Source organism: Ipomoea nil, unplaced genomic scaffold, assembly GCF_001879475.1.
Source record: "Ipomoea nil cultivar Tokyo-kokei standard unplaced genomic scaffold, Asagao_1.1 scaffold1834, whole genome shotgun sequence".
Classification (NCBI taxonomy): domain Eukaryota; kingdom Viridiplantae; phylum Streptophyta; class Magnoliopsida; order Solanales; family Convolvulaceae; genus Ipomoea; species Ipomoea nil.
In genome coordinates, this window is record NW_017618262.1 from 4,945,227 (window position 1) to 4,962,500 (window position 17,274).

General features: G+C 39.8%; 3 protein-coding genes across 5 annotated transcripts; all 3 read left to right on the forward strand.

Annotated features, from left to right (window-relative positions):
• The first annotated feature begins 393 nt into the window (after positions 1 to 393).
• On the forward strand, positions 394 to 5,578 carry LOC109192983 (telomere repeat-binding protein 5-like). The gene is made up of 10 exons (XM_019343722.1): positions 394 to 710; positions 1,688 to 1,908; positions 1,986 to 2,784; positions 2,874 to 3,065; positions 3,349 to 3,420; positions 3,525 to 3,604; positions 3,754 to 3,998; positions 4,125 to 4,457; positions 4,875 to 4,938; positions 5,027 to 5,578. Exons 2-10 carry the CDS (start codon positions 1,828 to 1,830, stop codon positions 5,195 to 5,197), a joined length of 2,037 nt encoding a protein of 678 aa, XP_019199267.1. The 5' UTR covers positions 394 to 710; positions 1,688 to 1,827; the 3' UTR covers positions 5,198 to 5,578.
• A 3,520-nt stretch (positions 5,579 to 9,098) lies between these two features.
• On the forward strand, positions 9,099 to 12,780 carry LOC109192982 (scarecrow-like protein 14). 3 transcript variants are annotated; one of them, XM_019343720.1, is made up of 2 exons: positions 9,099 to 9,622; positions 10,275 to 12,780. In XM_019343720.1, exon 2 carries the CDS (start codon positions 10,292 to 10,294, stop codon positions 12,479 to 12,481), a length of 2,190 nt encoding a protein of 729 aa, XP_019199265.1. In that variant the 5' UTR covers positions 9,099 to 9,622; positions 10,275 to 10,291; the 3' UTR covers positions 12,482 to 12,780. The 3 variants fall into 3 exon arrangements, with proteins under 3 accessions (XP_019199265.1, XP_019199266.1, XP_019199264.1); XM_019343721.1 differs by having other exon boundaries at positions 9,099 to 9,550; XM_019343719.1 differs by lacking the exon at positions 9,099 to 9,622 and adding an exon at positions 9,653 to 10,147 and having other exon boundaries at positions 10,231 to 12,780.
• A 568-nt stretch (positions 12,781 to 13,348) lies between these two features.
• LOC109192776 (scarecrow-like protein 30) lies at positions 13,349 to 15,640 on the forward strand. The gene has a single exon (XM_019343478.1). It carries the CDS (start codon positions 13,742 to 13,744, stop codon positions 15,515 to 15,517), a length of 1,776 nt encoding a protein of 591 aa, XP_019199023.1. The 5' UTR covers positions 13,349 to 13,741; the 3' UTR covers positions 15,518 to 15,640.
• The last annotated feature ends 1,634 nt before the right edge of the window (positions 15,641 to 17,274 follow it).

The window sequence follows — 17,274 nt, forward strand, 5'->3', positions numbered from 1 at the left end:
AGGGAAATGGCAAAAAGGTAAATTGAGAGCAAGAAATTCCCTCCGTTGGTTGATCCAACGTTTTTGTCGAATGTGCAACAGCAGCAGCCCAGCAGGTGAGCACCGGATTCGTAGAGAGCTCCACGTGGCGGCATCCAGAGACAACCTGCGGAAGAGTGCGAAGAACCGGTCTTCAGGGGTTTGTATGATCAGTGTCCGAACAAGATTTAACCGACACTTCCGGTAACCGGTGCCGTGTGTATAAAATCTGGGGGTTTAAGACATGGATAGGTGGTTTTCTCAGGGTTTTTCTTTTCTTTTCTTTTTCTTTTTTCTTTTTTTAGGAAAAAAAACAACTTACAACACCCTCCATGCCCATGCTTGCCTCTTCACAAGTTTAGAGGGAGGGAAGGAGAAACAGATAAACCGCGGGGCACTCAGTTTCTTTTGCAAAGGCTTATGAGAATTCTGGGTTTTTGGCGTTTCGGTTTTTCCTAGATTACATTTTCCGGGGAAGAGACATCTCCCAATCCTTCATTGCAATGTTGGGTTGTGTAAAGTTTTCATCTTTTGTCCCATTAAGGCTTAATTCTGGTTAAATTTGATGCGCACTTGGTTGCTTAAAGGTTAGGTGATCCCTTTCTGGTCTGTTTTGCTGCCAAATTCTGATGGAGATAGGATAATAACAAGTTTTCGGGTACCCAGAAAATTTATGTTCTGAGAAAGTTCAGGTGAAGTTTCGTTCTTTTATGAATTTTGCTTGTCTTTTTGTGTATTGTCATTTATTTTTTTTTTATAATGATAATGGATTTACATTTATGTATCAATGTATTTGATCTCTGTTTTGATTGTTGTTTAAGGAATTTAAGGTCCAGGTTTATGTTTATCTTCTTCGTGTTGGATTATAATCCAGATCCATTCGTTTATTTTGAAGTTTCCTATATTTCTCTTGGTTGTTCTCCTTCATGGGGTGTAGGGATCATTAAGGAATTCTAATTTTACTTTTTTTTTTTTTTTGATGAATTTATTTATCAATAGAGAGATTGAAGGGAGGGGGACAGGGGGTTTAACAATTTGTTTCTTTTATTTGAGATAGTATATTTTGAAATGTTTCCATCAGGGTTTTGAAAGGGTTTTTTTAAAAAAATAATAATTAGAAACTTTCCTGATTTACATGTTTTCATGAGCAAATGATTTCTAAAAGGATTTGAAACTTTGAAGATTAGAAATCTTTAGAATATGTTCATTTGTTTTCCACATAATTCACTTGCATAATGTTTACACACATTTGATTTGATGCTTTTAGGTGTGTGTTTTATTGTCATTCTCGTTTTTGGATTAGAACCTTGTCTCTCTAGGATTTATTGAGTCTTATTGGGACTGATCTGATTAGTCATTGATCCTTTTCCATGTTTTAGAAGCTATTTACGAGTTTATTTCTAGGCCAGATAATGGATTAAGATTCGATTTGCTTTTAGTGCAGCGACATTTTTGTTGTAGATGTTAAGGTTCTTGGTGGTTCTATAAAGCTTCAAACTTTCATGATCCCGGTATCCACAATTCTTTCAGTTGACAGATCTTAGCATATGGCGATATCTTAGATCTTTGAAATTTGCAATTATGAGTTTGTGAATGTAACGTTAGCTGAGCATGTAACAAAGTTATGATTTAACTTCTGCTCCGTTTTCTTTCATTATCTCGATTGCAGGCTGCATGATTTTCTTTGGTTTGGCGTTTTGGCAAAAATGTTTAGGGAGCATCTTAGACTATGGGGGTTTTCAAGATTAAATTTAAGAAGACACTGCTAGTTTTCTGTGTCGTTTGACTTCTTGGCATGGTTCCTAAGATATGGTGTTCCAAAAGAGATTAGATTATGGTTTTGACGGGTATCAGGTGCCTCCCATACCACGGTCTACCCGATCAACCCGGGTTAGTCATTACCTTTATGGAATACGGCCCGTTTTTTGTGTGAAAATGTCCTTATTTTGTTATCATCGTTTTTTCAGAAGAGGGGCGGGAGCTGGAGGAAAGCTGATGTCAATCACGTATGTGCGTTTGACTTATTAGCTACAGTAGCTGGCAATTTACTTCTCGAGGGAGAAAACACAGCTAGTGCTAAAGAGCATTCGGTACTTATGAAAGATTGTATTAAGGAGGAAGAGAAAACGATGCAAGAAAAACCGTGTGATCAAGGTAGCTCTGAACGGGGTTTCTTTCTTTCTGAGCTTGTCTCGCAAGCGCCCATGTTAAGTAACTGTTCGAGTGAGCTCCCGCTAGCACAAAATGATACATTGTCTGCACCTGCCTCTGGAATAACTACTTCCGAATGCTCGGAAAAGTTTGCCACTATGGAGCATTTGGTTAATGGTGGGAACAAGCTTGAACTCGGGAGCTTAAACAGGAAGGCGGATCTCGACGTGTCTGGTTGCAAAGTCTTTCCTAATCGTAAATTAGGTTTCGAATTTGGAAAACCAGGAAGCAAGGGCCTGGTGAATGATGATAATAAAGCGGGGGGTATCTGCATTTCGGGCTTCCCTGTCCTCGGGACTAGAAAACCGTCTACTTTAGTTTGCTCAGACGATAGTGTAAAGCTAACTCCGCCAAAGGACCATATTTCTTGTGTGTCTTTCCCCGTGAAGAGGGACGATGTAAAGTTAGGTAGTAGAGACGATGACGAAAACTCTTCGGGCTGCACTCAACCTAGTAAGGTCTTCAGGCAAGCTCAACCATATATCGAAGATCGAAAGAGCGGGAAATACCCGGAAGTGAATCCAAAATCGAACGACGAGGAACATCTAAATGCTGGTGAGATTGCTTTGAATTAGCTCGAGTATGATCCAAATTGAATTGCTGCGATTTTATCTGATCAGGATGAATGATGCCTGCCCCTACAGATAATAGTAAGAACAGTTTGAAGCACCAAAGGTCTCTCAAAGATTACCCTTTCAAGAAACGGAAGCTCTACGATTGTAGTAGCTCAGTGTCCATTTCTGATGTAGGGATAAGGAACGACGGGATATGTAGTTGTCCTTCTAAACGCTACAATGGAGATGATGCTTCCAGTTATACTCTAACTTTACCATCAGGTTCATTCTCATCTCATCGCTGTTGAGCATATAGCCATTAATGTGCATAGTTGAGATGGAGCACATGCTTCAATTTGGTGGCTCTGACCAAAAGTCATGGGTTCGAATGCCACCCATTTGCTTGGAACCCACCGCACACGTGAGGGGGCGTGTTGAGCATATAGCCATTAATGTGCAATCCAACTATTAGCTTAGACTTTTAGTTGAGATGGAGCACATGCTTCAATTATCGGGATTTTTACTTTCCCGTCAACTTATTGGCATCTGCATTTCGTTCTCACAGCTCACCCTGTAGCCGGGACTTCGAGCTCTGCAGCAGGCGAAAGTTCATCCTTTCGATCGGGTGATTCCCAGGGTACGCATAAATTAGATAATGCATTGAGTTGCTGACAAGTTTCTTTTGTTTAAAGGCGTTCTGACATAGTGACGTACATATATATATATTTTTCTTTTACTCAGTGAAGCTGAGAATTAAGTCTTTCAGAATTCCCGAGCTTTTTATTGAGATTCCAGAAACTGCAACTGTTGGTTCTTTAAAGGCATGTGAAAAACAAAAATTTGATCTTTCAGAATTCCCGAGCTTTTTATACTTCATTATTTGTATATCGATTTTCTGAGTAAACCTTTTCTTTCCCTACCAAGTTCTGAAGGGCTAATGCATTGTTGCTTCTCCTAATACTTTCTTTAGAGGACAGTCATGGAGGCGGTGACAACAATTCTTGGCGGTGGACTACGTGTTGGGGTACTCTTTCAGGGCAAGAAGGTTAGAGACGATAGCAAAACGTTACTACAAACCGGGATTTGTCACGATAACAAGCTCAATGCTGTGGGTTTCACCCTCGAGCCCAATCCTTCTCAAGATCCCCCGCCACCCATGTGCCCTAAAGAGCATCCTTATCTACTTTCTCGTGACTCGCCTCAACCACTATCAAGGTAATCCAGAAACTATTTTAGCATTTCCAGTTTTAGTTTGGTATTTATTGTTTATTGTTTTGGTATTAATTGGCATGTAAGATCATTGGTGTTGCTGATGAGTATAGAGTAATGTCATCTCTCCAGGTATCCATCTTCGCCCAGCGTGATTCATAATGCAGTGCAACGGGGACCGAATTCTGCTCTTCCTAATCCTCGGGGAACCAGTAGTGTGATCAATTTCTTCGAGAGTGACCACGATTCAGCTCCATCCCCCCCTCCCGACATCTTGTTGAATAAAAGTGCAGCAGATTCAAGAGCCCTGGTTGCAGTTCCCTCGGGGAATGCAGAACCCCCCTCTGTGGCACCAGCAAGGAAACCAAAGCGATCCGAGACAGCACAACGAAGAATTCGCCGCCCTTTCTCCGTTTCTGAAGTGGAAGCACTTGTTCAAGCTGTTGAGAAGCTTGGAACTGGAAGGTAAAACTAATTCAACAGTTAAAAACCCAGGAACATTCTTGACCAATTGTACAAATTTCTGTTCTCAAGTCTCTTGTTTGTCCTCTTTTCTGAGTGACGAGGGAAACACGTAACTACTGTCCAAAGATGTGTATTGGTTAAATCCTGTCTTGTGATCCTAGTAAGAAAAGAGGTAAATCAACCAGGTTATCCATAGCTGACTGGCTCAAATGGCGAATAAGTCGCTTTTACTGGGAATTGAACTTATAATCTTGTGGTTACCAAATTAGAAAAGAGGTAAATCAACCTAGGTTATCCATAGCTGACTGGCTCAAATGGCGAATAAGTCGCTTCTACTGGGAGTCGAACTTATAATCTTGTGATTACCAAATTAACTGCTTAACGTTCCTGTTAACCGTGGTTGCATTGTTTTTGCAGGTGGCGTGACGTTAAGATGCGAGCCTTTGATAACGCCAAACACAGAACTTATGTTGATCTGAAGGTGTGAACATCGTAAACTGATAACAAGACTACACATTTGTTATTTTATATATATTATATGCTCAACACACACCCTCCCGCTAATGCAGGACAAGTGGAAGACACTGGTGCATACTGCAAGAATATCCCCTCAGCAAAGGAGAGGTGAACCGGTGCCACAGGAGCTACTGGACCGGGTTCTGGCTGCCCATGCCTACTGGTCTCAACAGCAAACCAAGCAACAGATGAAACACCACTCTGCAACTTGCTTTCTACTCTAAGATTAAGCGAGCTCGTTATACAAGGTCTTCTTAGTACAGTTTACTTCTCCCGTGAATTTACAGGAGCAGGATTTATCCAGTATACATTTTCGGGTATTCTTACCCGAAAAAGAGAGCTGGCTGCACTTGTGGAGAAATAAAAGTAGATAAACATTTTGAGATTGTTGTTGTTGTTGTTGGTTTTTTTTCTGTTTCTTTTTCTTTTCATTTTTTTCATTAATTCTTTTTGTTTTACACGAAAATTATTATAGAAAAGGCATGGCTGGGAAAAGGGTCACTTCTGTAAATGTTTGGTGAAATAAGTGGTTGGTAACATTTTTTTTTTTTTTATTTTTAACCAATAATTTTGATTACTTTGAGATTGAATTATTATCAAACTTTAATTTACTGTCTCATTTAGTATTCATTTCTCAAACTAACTCTTATTTTTTTTACTTTATTTTCTTTATATTTTTTAAATTCAATTTCTTGTGTTTTATAGTATTTTTGATATAGTTATCCTAACGTTAAATTAAATATTACAAAAAAAATCTTGTGTATAAAAGAAAATAAGAAATAAATAAATAATTGTTCAATATTTTAGTGTATTCAATGCACCTTTGTAACTCTCTCAAATTGGAAGTCACATGTTCGAATCTCAATAAAAGCCTTAACTCTTTGTATTTTAATAAGTTGAGAAAGTTTGTATAGTCATATACTATATTGTTTGGAGTAATAGAGTTAGTAGTACTCAACAAAAATTATTCAATATTTTAATGTTGTCACTTTCATGATAAGTAAATATTTGTGATATTTTATTTATATTAATAAATATAAAGGTACTCCGCAACATTCTGAAGCAAACTAAGCATAAAAGGATAAGGTTTTTTGTGTTATTATTTATTATTATTTCACTTGACTAAATCCTAGATTACTTAATATTTATGTTGTTGACTAGGAAGCCACATCGTACGGATCATCAATAATTAATTAAGTTATACTCCGTTGAATTTTACTCCGTATTTGGTGACAAAATTATTCTCTGGATCCGGATCCACCTTGCTAGGCGGATTCAAGTTCAAAATATACCATTTATATATTGAATGTTTATAATTTTATAAAATATAAATTGTAAATATTATAAGTATGTAAAGGTAAATTGTGAACATTCAATATATAAATTGTATATAAATTGTGTATTTTGAATACAATGCACATTACCTCATAAAGTGGAACCCGGTCTATAGTATAACAATTGACATTTGATAGTATTAGGTTGGGAACTTTTTAGAAAATTGAAATTTGACCAATCGCTATAGGCTATGGCTTGCTCTACACGCATTAGGCATTACTTATTCGCCCCATCCCAATTTAATTAATGAATTAAATCACTTTTCCAAAATCCAAATCCATTGTTAACATGTTTTACCTTCAATTAACCGTAAGGAAAGCATTGCATGTAGTCTCAACTTTTATTCATAGTCAAAATTTTAATTAGACTATTTTTTTATAACCCACATAATGAAAATAGAGTTAATAACCAAAATGGTCCCCGACTATGTCGTAATTATCAATTTGGTCATCGACTACCATTCTTATCCAATTAAGTCCTCAACTATATAATTTTTATCCAATTTAGTCCTTTGTTAATTTGATTGTTTGTTGACTGTCAAAAGTGGAGATAAAATTATAATTTTACAAGCTTTCTCCTTCCTCCCCATTTAGCAGTGCAAAACCATGCAGCAATACGCTCCGATCGGCTTCTGACCGTCAACAAATGGCTAGAAATCAAATCCTTGAGCTCTCCGATGCACAACCACTGCTTCGACACTGACATGTTTGGAAGCCGATCGGAGCTTATTGCTGCATGGTTTGCGCTACTAAATGAGGAAGAAGGAGAAAACTTGTAAAATTACAACTTTATCTCCACTTTTGACAGCCAACAAACAGTCAAATTAACAGAGGACTAAATTGAGAAAAAAATTACATAGTTGAGGACTTAATTGGGTAAGAATGGTAGTCGATGACCAAATTGGTAATTAAGACATAGTCGATGGACTATTTTGGTTATTAACTCATGAAAATATCTTATTCATAGTTGTTACATCAGGCATTTGAGTGGAGGAGTATAGATTAAGAGTCTTGGTGTACATTGGGTCAATCTTAATGTATAAGAATTATGGTTCACCAAGTTACTGATTGTACCCAATACAACTTCAAATTTATTATATAAGTTGTGTATAGTGTAAGAAACACCTTGTTAATTTACATTGTTGACTTTCTCCATAATTTGTATTTAGTTATAAAAATTCTCTATAATGTCGGTAATACTTGTATCAATATTAATAACATTCAGTAAATTGAGTATACCATACTTAGTAAGTAATACTACACCCAATTTATAGTCCATTTTTTTCCTCCACATTTTTGTAGCATGTTATGACTCAATCAAGGAAAGTGAGTAACATTTCACTGAAGCAATGATGAAAGTTGCGTTCTTGTAGTTTCGGAGTTTAGTGTAATTAGTTTCTCGCCTGACTTAAAAGTCATGATTGGAGGTGGCTCTGGATTGGATCCTTTGTGTGCATATGAAGACTAAGATATGACTATTGGGCTAATTGCATGACTCACGATTTACTTTTGTAGTAACTCTCAAGACGGGGCCTGTGAGCTTAGGATTAGTCCGAGTTAGAGCATCCACATCAATTTGTTTTTTTTTTTTGCACAAGTTTTTAGAAGCCAAATAGGAGAGAGAGGAGGGAAAGAATAAATGGAAGAAAAAGGGGAGAAAAAAAAGGGAAACAACAATGTCCAGCGGATAACTACTGGAATTTATACGTCCTCTGGGCTCGGAACGCACACGTCCCCAGCCCATTCCTAACCTTTTTCTCTCTTCTTGGGGCCCACAAAAAACCAATTCTTGGAGGAGTTAAAAATTACTTCTCTCTCCTTCTTCTCTCACATCCACCTCACCATGAACTTTAGAAAAAATCAATAAAAATTCACTAGCGTGGATGCTCTTACAATTAAACCAGTATACTTTTTTCTTAAACCATAATGGATCATAAGTAAGCCTTAACTATACGAGACACCTTTTAAGTTCATACCATACACAACCTTTTTCAAGAGATTAGGATGCATAACCACCCACAAAAATATTCTAAGTTGATGCACCTTAAGCTTCGAATCTATACACATTAAGCTGGATCAATATAAATATGGCTTTTGTAGAGAAAACCTTATAAAGAATACTGGTTGTGTTTAGGAACTGCAAAAAAAAAAAAAAAAAAAAAAAAAATGTCCTCATTTAAAGAAGCAAACTGTAAAAAATGCGCACCTTAAGAAAGAAAACCACGCACATTAATAAGGAAAACCACGCACATAAAGCTTTAGACCGACACCACATCTTAAGAAGGAAAACAATGCACCTTAAGAAAGAAAACAACGCACCTTAAAAAGGAAAACCACGCACCTTAAATTTCAACAACTGACGCACATTAAGAACACAAACCACGCATCTTAAGTTTCAACAACTGACGCACATTAAGAACACAAATCACGCACCTAAAGTTTTAAATCGACGCACTTAAGTTTCAACAACTGATGCACCTTAAGCACACAACACAAAAACTACGCATCTTAAGAAAGAAAACCACGCACGCACCTTAAATTGACCTAAATGCAATACCAAATTGTCACCGCATTTTTTTAAATTTAATCCTGGACGTTGATCTTGACAAGATCAATGACTCTCATCTCATCCTACAATCACACCTCAAGTAGCCAATTGCACGGAACCTATATATAATATATTGAAAACAAACTAGTAACGTATACTTTTTTCTTTTTTCTTTCTGAAAATCATTAGTAACGTATACTTTTTTTGAAGGTATACTTAATTCTACCTAATATCTAACATTATGTCATGTCTAATTTTGCGTACAAGGCACACGGTATATATAAATGTTGCGACCAGGTTTTATATAGAAATGATAAATACAGCGAGAGTGGAGACGAATTGTCAACGGAGAAAAAGAATAGTAGCGACGCCACTGCGACCACCCACACTCTGCCACACCCCCACTCCCTGCCAATCGCCTTCCCCCACGTGCTTCACCGCGTCATTACCACCCGCTAACTGTTAATGGTCCATTAAGGCTCGTCGTTGAAGGTATCCCACTCTTACACCGCCGTTCACACCTTCTTGCTCGCTACTCTTCCTTCTCTTATTGGTTTTTCTGAATCTTCAACTCCTTCTTGCACTTTTTCCTGCGCCTTTATAAATACAGCTACTGCGGGCGCCTTTGTTTTGACTTTAGTTCTTAGCCTGTCTCGTTTTCCTCCTCCTTCTTCTGCTATTTTCTGGGTTTTAAGGTACGCTTCTCAATTATCCGTGGAACAAAGAGTGGATAAAGTTACCCAACTTGTTGTTTCTCTTCATGTGAGGTTCCTGTGGTGTTGGGCGTGTTCAAGTTTCCGTCTTTATTATATTATGTGATGTTTTATTACTGATCGAGTGCTCGGAGTTTTATCTTGATTGACTGAATTTCCATTCCAATTCAGTCGAATCCTTCTCCGTTTTTGCTATGTCTATGATCTTTGATGTCAATTGAAGACTTGAATTTAAGCGTTAAGTGTTTTCTTTTGTGATTGTGAGGGCTTAGGGTTTTGGACTTGAGCTAAATTGCTGGTTTTTAGTTTAGTATTCCCTAATTTTTATGTATTTGTGTTTATGGACTTGCAGTTTTGCATGTTATCCTTTATTTTTTGTTAATTCGCACTACTAATTCTTGGAGGAATTATGTTACTATAGTGAATTGCAGAAGTATATTTTTCTATTAGATTTAGCATTATTCTTTTGGTTGTTCTTTCTTACTGTAAAGTGTCTGCAAACTCAAACTGATTAGGATGAATTTGCAGTGAGGACCTGGAGATTTAGATATTTTTAACCAGAATGCATATTTTTTCTTGGTTTGGCATATCTGTTAATGATATTTATGAAGTTGGGAATACTTTCTGTTTTTGCAAAATGTCATTGTTTTCCCCCACACCAGTTTGGTTTTATTCTCTGTTCCTTATATTCCCACTATGGATACAGGTTTCTTGCACATATATATGGATCCTCGATTCACTGGGTTGCCCGACTCTGTAAGCAGTTTCAAGGTGGAGGATGAGTTCTTTTTTTCTAGCTTTCAGCAATCTCAGGATATTATTCCTAACAATTATTTGGATGACTCTCTACCTCTGGATTTCATGGCTGTCCCTTTGAATCCTTTGATTACTCCCAGTCCCGAGACTGGCTATTTTCCTCCACCTGCAGAGTTGGACTCCCCAGATGATCAGGATGCCGATCCTGTGCTCAAGTACCTTAACCAGATTCTATTGGAGGAGAACATCGATGAGAAGCCCAGTATGTTCCATGATCCAATTGCTCTTAAAGCTGCTGAGAAATCATTCTATGAAGCCCTTGCTAAGGGCCCTCCTTCACCTTATCATACAGAAAGCCCCGACAGCTTATTTGGGAATTCCTGTGAACCCAGTACAAGCAGCAGTACGATTGGTAGCAGTAACACCGACCCTCTGTGGATAGTTGAACCCGGAGAATCGAAATCATCTTTTGCGAGCTATCCTCCTTTCCATTCTTCTTTCGAAACCACCTCTGAGAGGTCAAATGGTTCTTTAGATGGTTTTGGGGGTAATATGAATGTCCAAATGGACTCTCTTTCAAATGCGAATGTGCTCGCAAACATATTTACCGACACAGACTCCATACTGCAATTCAAGAGAGGAATGGAGGAAGCGAGTAAATTCCTCCCCGCTAGTAATCAGTTGGTTATTGATTTAGATCAATACTCGTTGCCCCCAAAGACAGAGGAGTTGCCTCGGGATACTCTCATCAAGGCAGAGAATATCGAGAGGGACAGTTCACATAATTCCTCGAGAGGAAGGAAGCATCACCATCTAGAGGACGATGAATTTGAAGAAGAGAGGAGTAGCAAGCAATCCGCAGTTTACGTGGAAGAGGAGTTATCCGAGCTTTTCGATAAGGTTTTGCTGTGTAATCCTAACGAGTGTGCCTTGACTAATCGTCCTCCTCCTTCTGAAGTCGACAAGGGCGTGCCAAACAGTGGGAAAAGCCGTTCAAAGAAACTGGGAGCCACAAACGAAGCCGTAGATCTAAGGACTCTTTTAATCAGCTGTGCACAATCCGTTGCTGCTGATGATCGCAGGACTGCAAACGAGCAACTAAAACAGATCCGGCAGCACTCTTCGCCTAACGGCGATGCCAACCAGAGGCTTGCAAATGTGTTCGCAAATGGTCTCGAGGCACGGCTGGCTGGCACCGGGACCCGCCTCTATGCGGCCCTAGCCCCGAAAAGGATCACGGCTTTCGAGAAGTTGAAAGCATACCAGGCTTACATGTCAGCATGCCCGTTTAAGAAGATAGCAATGATGTTTGCAAATAAAATGATTTACAAAATATCCTTGGGAGCTCCGACACTACATGTCATAGATTTCGGTATTCTTTACGGTTTTCAGTGGCCCATCCTTATCCAGCATCTTTCAAGCAGGCCCGGTGGCCCCCCTAAACTTCGTGTTACTGGAATCGATCTTCCTCAACCTGGTTTCCGGCCAGCAGAAATGATAGAGGAGACTGGGCGCCGATTGGGGAAGTATTGTGAGCGGTTTGGTGTACCATTCGAGTACAATGCTATAGCAACTCAGAATTGGGAGACGATTAAAATCGAAGATTTGAAGCTCGTGAGCGGTGAGGTGGTTGCTGTGAACTGTTTGTATCGGTTTAAAAACCTGCTCGACGAGACGGTGGCGGTTGACAGCCCCCGCGATGCGGTTCTAAGCCTAATCCGGAAAATCAACCCGAGTATTTTCGTGCACGCTGTCATAAACGGATCTTACAGCGCTCCTTTCTTCGTTACTCGGTTCCGGGAGGCTCTCTTCCACTTCTCCGCACTCTTTGATATGTTTGACGCCACAATCCCCCGCGACGATCAGCATAGGTTTCATTTCGAGCAAGAATTCTACGGGCGCGAGACGTTGAATGTGATTGCCTGCGAGGGCGTAGAGCGGGTCGAGAGGGCTGAGACTTACAAGCAATGGCAAGTGCGGACTATGAGGGCCGGGTTCAAGCTTCTTCCGTTGAACCCGGAGCTGATGACCAAACTGAGCGAGAAGAAGGGTGCGGGATACCACCGAGATTTCTTGTTCGATGAAGATGGTAAATGGATGCTGCAGGGATGGAAGGGCCGGCTTATTTGCGCTAGCTCCTGTTGGGTACCTGCATAGAAAATTTTTGAAGTGGTTAACTATTCTGAGAATCTAAGGAGAAGAATCAAGTTGGTGTTGATGCCTCAATTTCTCCCATGATTTGCCTAGTACTTGACTTTTTGTCTGCTGCAGGTTGATGTGTTTAATGTAGAAATTATCTGATCTGTTTGTAAAACATCATAGTATTAGTAGCTGTTATATACCACTCCAGGCGTGTTTGATGCTTTGTTGCTTCATCCCTGTACACGCCCAGTGGAGAAAACAATAAATTTTGTTTGCCCAGAAATATTACTCTAATCAACTAGTTTGTTATAGTATTTCTTTTGTCCCACTAGTAAGATGTAAGCAACTGTTTATCATTCTGCAGACATTAAAAAAACATCATATTTATATGTAAGTGTAAATGTGTAATGATGCATTTACGAAATTACCCCTATACACCTTACATAATGGTATATTTACAAAATTATCCCTATATGCCCACTTAGCAAATCCAATTCAGATTCAAATCTTGAATCGTGTTATAACTCTATTACAATGTAGTATCTGTTCATAACTACTTTCTCAACCTACTGAAGCATAGAGAGCCAATAACGCCTACACTGAGGCTTGAACTCACAACCTCTTATATAGGAATCCAACCAGAGTGCCATCTGTTCATATTTAGTTAATACAGTTTAGACTATTTATTGATTTAATACAGGCTATTGAGGTTTCACGTGGGCGTTGAATGTGTAGTTGGAGCCAATTAAAAGTAGTTTGAATGCGGAAAAAAGCTACTAATAAAAAGGTTAACATTGACTGAGTGTCTGAAACACTCACACTATTATTAATTATTGCAATTTTTCCTCCATAAAATTACTAATAATAATTCGTAAAATGAGGCATTCCTGCCGGTGATGGTGTTAGAAATGAGGCAATGATTGTTTCTTTTGGTGCGAAAGTGGCCATGAATTGATGCCCACAAGGGCTTTTACCTCTGTTTCCAAGAAAACATACAAGGTTTGGCTTGACAATGATTCTTTTGTCATCAACAAAGTAGTATGTATTGTCTTCATGCATAATGTCGCTGGTCAACATAAAAACCCATATTCAACTTGATTACATCTACCCTCTTTCTCTCTTCAATTATGGCCATCTTGATCAGTTGACCCCATCCAAACCTCTGATCAAAGCTGGAGTCTTGTTCAAGAATCAAGAATGCTTTTGTGTTGGTAGTTCTGTAGTTTAATTTGCTTTTGTTGTTAATTAGGTTTAGATTGGTGAGAAGTTGCAGTGATGGATCGTTTTGATTCAGGTGATGATGATGGGTCAAATTACAATCATCAATTTACTTCATCATCATCATCTTCTTCTTCTGGTGATGTTTCAATCGAATCGTCATCTTGTGGTGGCGATGATTCAACTCCTCTGGAGCGAGATTACTTTGATGGGGTTCTCAAGTACATCAACCAGATGTTAATGGAGGAAGAGGATTTGGAGAATCGGCCCTGCATGCTTCAAGATTCCCTGGCGTTGCAGGCCGCCGAGAAGTCCTTCTATGAAGCCCTAACGGACTGCAATTTCTCTGAAACAAATAGGAAGAGAGATAGCTATGGCGATGGAGATTTGGAAGCTGGGAGAGATAGCAAACAGGTTGCGGGATCCACGGCGGAAGAACCGGAGCAAACTGAGATGTACGATAAAACACTGCTCTGTTCTGCAAATAATCCTGGCTTCTACAGTGATCCGCCATGGTGTCATCTTGATCATTCGACGGAACAAAAGCGGAGATTCAAGCCGGTTAATGATGTCCGGTCAAGACGAGGAAGGCCGCGCGCCGGCGAGAACCGTGTCATCGGGCCCGGTAAACCAGTTGATCTGAGGAGTCTTTTGCTTGAATCTGCAGTGGCGGCGGCGAACTATGACGGCCGGACGGCAACTCACCGGCTGAACCTCATCCGGCAGCACAGTTCTCCTCACGGCGACGCCGCCGAGAGAACCGCCCACTACTTCGCCAACTCCCTGGAGGCGCGCCTGGCCGGAACGGGACCGGAGCTATACACATCTTTCTCCCGGCGGCGGAGAATGTCGGCGGCGGAAGTGCTGAAAGCCTATCAGGCTTACGTCACCGCGTGTCCGTTCAAGAAAATGTCCAACATATTCGCGAACAAGACGATCGGGAAACTCACCGGGAAAGCCACGGCGATTCATATTATAGATTTCGGCATTCTATACGGATTCCAATGGCCGTGCTTCATCCAGGGAATCTCCCTCCGCCCATCCGGCCCGCCAAAGCTTCACATTACCGGCATAGATTTTCCCCAGCCCGGTTTCCGGCCGGCCGAGAGAGTGGAGGATACCGGCCGCCGCCTCGCGAATTACTGCAAGCGGTTCAATGTCCCATTCGAGTATACCGCCATAGCCAAAAAATGGGACACCATTAGTTTGGATGAACTAAACATGGATAGGGATAGGGATAGAGAGGAAGAAGTATTAATCGTGAACTGTTTATACAGGCTGAAGAACACGCCTGATGAAACATTAATCCTGGATAATAGTCCCCGGGACACAGTTCTAAACCTGATTAACCAAATAAACCCGGATTTCTTTATCCATGGAGTCATAAACGGCACATATAACTCATCCTTTTTCACCTCAAGATTCAAGGAAGCTCTATTCCACTTCTCCTCCCTGTTCGACATGTTCGAATCCACTATCCCCCGGGAAGATCAAGAAAGACTGGTGTACGAGGAGGAGATCTGGGGGAGGGACATCATGAACATTGTGGCATGCGAGGGAACTGAGAGAGTTGAAAGGCCAGAAACGTACAAACAGTGGCAGCTGAGGAACCAAAGGGCAGGGTTCAAGCAGGTTGGCCTAAACCAGGATGTTATTAAGGAAGTGAGGGCTAAGGTAAGGTTGCGTTACCATAAGGATTTTCTGGTGGATGAACATAGTGACTGGATGCTGCAAGGTTGGAAAGGAAGAGTTCTTTGTGCTCTTTCTTGTTGGACACCTGTTGAGAAAGCTATGACCGGATCGGAATTTGTTCGATCTGATCTTAGAATCTGATACTATCTGATCCCACATCACCTTTACAAGGTTATCTGGTTTCGAGAAGAGTTCGAAATGTGAGATTGTCCAGAATCACATTCAGTGCAGATATGAAAAATATGTGTGAAACTATTTACCTGCTTATAACTTATTTTAAACTACTAATAAGCTATAAGTTGTGTTTGGTAATGTTCTCAAAATAAGCATTTAGCTTAAAATAAGAACTTATTTAGGAATGCTAGTTTCAAAATAATCTACTAGCTTCTTAACTTTTTTTTTCCATCTTTATCCTTATTATTTTAAAGAAATGACATACTCTACCCTTCTCAATTAAAACTCTTTTCTCTCCTCAGCAACTTTCACCGCACAACAATCCCTCCGATCCATCTTCATTCTTCATTCGCACTCCATCGTCCATCAACGAACTTCAAGATTCAAGTAGCTAGTAATATCTCCATCAACGAAAATTTAAGTCAGACCTCTATTGAGATGAAGGAGATTTGCAACAATATTGCTACATCATTATGGGATGCTAGATCATGATTATGCTAGTAGTTTTATTTCAAAATGTTAATTTTTTAAAGATAAAATGATAAATTTTAATATGTAAACAAATTACTTTAAATTTTTTGAAGATGTCCTTTTTAGTCTTTTTACATTTATCAACTTATCAAAAAGTTAATTTTACCAAACACTTTCAATCATAATAGCTAGCTTAATAGCTCTTCAGTTTTCAGCTCCTAGCTTATAACTTTTAAACTTTCAGCTCCTAGCTTATAACTTTTTATCTAAGTTTACTAGGGATGGCAATGTGCCCCGTCCCCGATGGGGATCCCCGTCCCCGTTTCTGACGGGGACGGGGGCGGGAAAAAATTTCGGGGATCGGAGACGGGGAATTTTAAAATTCCCCGTCGGGGATGGGGACGGGGACGGGGATACCCCTCCCCGCCCCGCCCCGTCCCCGAATAATTAAAAAATAATATATTATATAATTAATTAATTAATTTTTAGGAGTAACCTAATACTCCATCAGACATTCAGACAAGCCACTGCCTCCCTTCCCTCTCACTAATCGTGAAGCTCCAATGCAACAGCAAGCACTGCTCCAACAGTTCAGCCACTGGACAATTTAATGTTTAATGGTTTATGTTTTATCATTAAGCATGTTTTAGATATAACGTTTACACATGGGTATGGTTTATTTGATTACAAGCATTGGGAGATACAGAGTTAACAAATGGAAATATGAAGAAGAACTTCAAAATAAATATGCAATACATACAGTAAGAAAAGCTCACGGGTATATATGGTTTTAAATTTTATGAAGTTGAACGGGGATGGGGATTCCCCGTCCCCGCCTAATTCCCCGCGGGGACGGGGACGGGGAATTTTTTCAATTCCCCGGCTGAGACGGGGACGGGGACGGGGACGGGGTCGGGGTAGCGGGGACAGGGACGGGGAGTATACTCCTCGCCCCCGCCCCGCCCCGTTGCCATCCCTAAAGTTTACCAAATAGAGCTTACTTTTCATAAAGTTGATACCCAGCACTTTTTATTGTTTGATGGGAATCTTAGCTTTCATTCTTTTGGTCCAGTTTTCTTGACATTTTCCCATATGATTGAATAAAAACATGGTCCGACAAATTCATAGTTATTACTTATTATAGGCCAGATTGAAAAATATTATATGTACCTTTATTCTCTACTCTTAATTATTATTCTCATAATTAATTTTGATATAGACACTTATAATGGGTCCACATGAAAAAATAATGT

What these genes read in the sequence shown, in the direction of transcription:
- LOC109192983 (XM_019343722.1), top strand. Translation starts at nt 1,828, where the DNA reads ATGGTGTTCCAAAAGAGATTAGATTATGGTTTTGACGGGTATCAGGTG. An exon ending in CGAGGAACATCTAAATGCTG is followed by an intron (nt 2,785 to 2,873) that starts GTGAGATTGCTT and finishes CTGCCCCTACAG; the next exon opens with ATAATAGTAAGAACAGTTTG. An exon ending in GAACTTATGTTGATCTGAAG is followed by an intron (nt 4,939 to 5,026) that starts GTGTGAACATCG and finishes CCGCTAATGCAG; the next exon opens with GACAAGTGGAAGACACTGGT.
- LOC109192776 (XM_019343478.1), top strand. Translation starts at nt 13,742, where the DNA reads ATGGATCGTTTTGATTCAGGTGATGATGATGGGTCAAATTACAATCAT.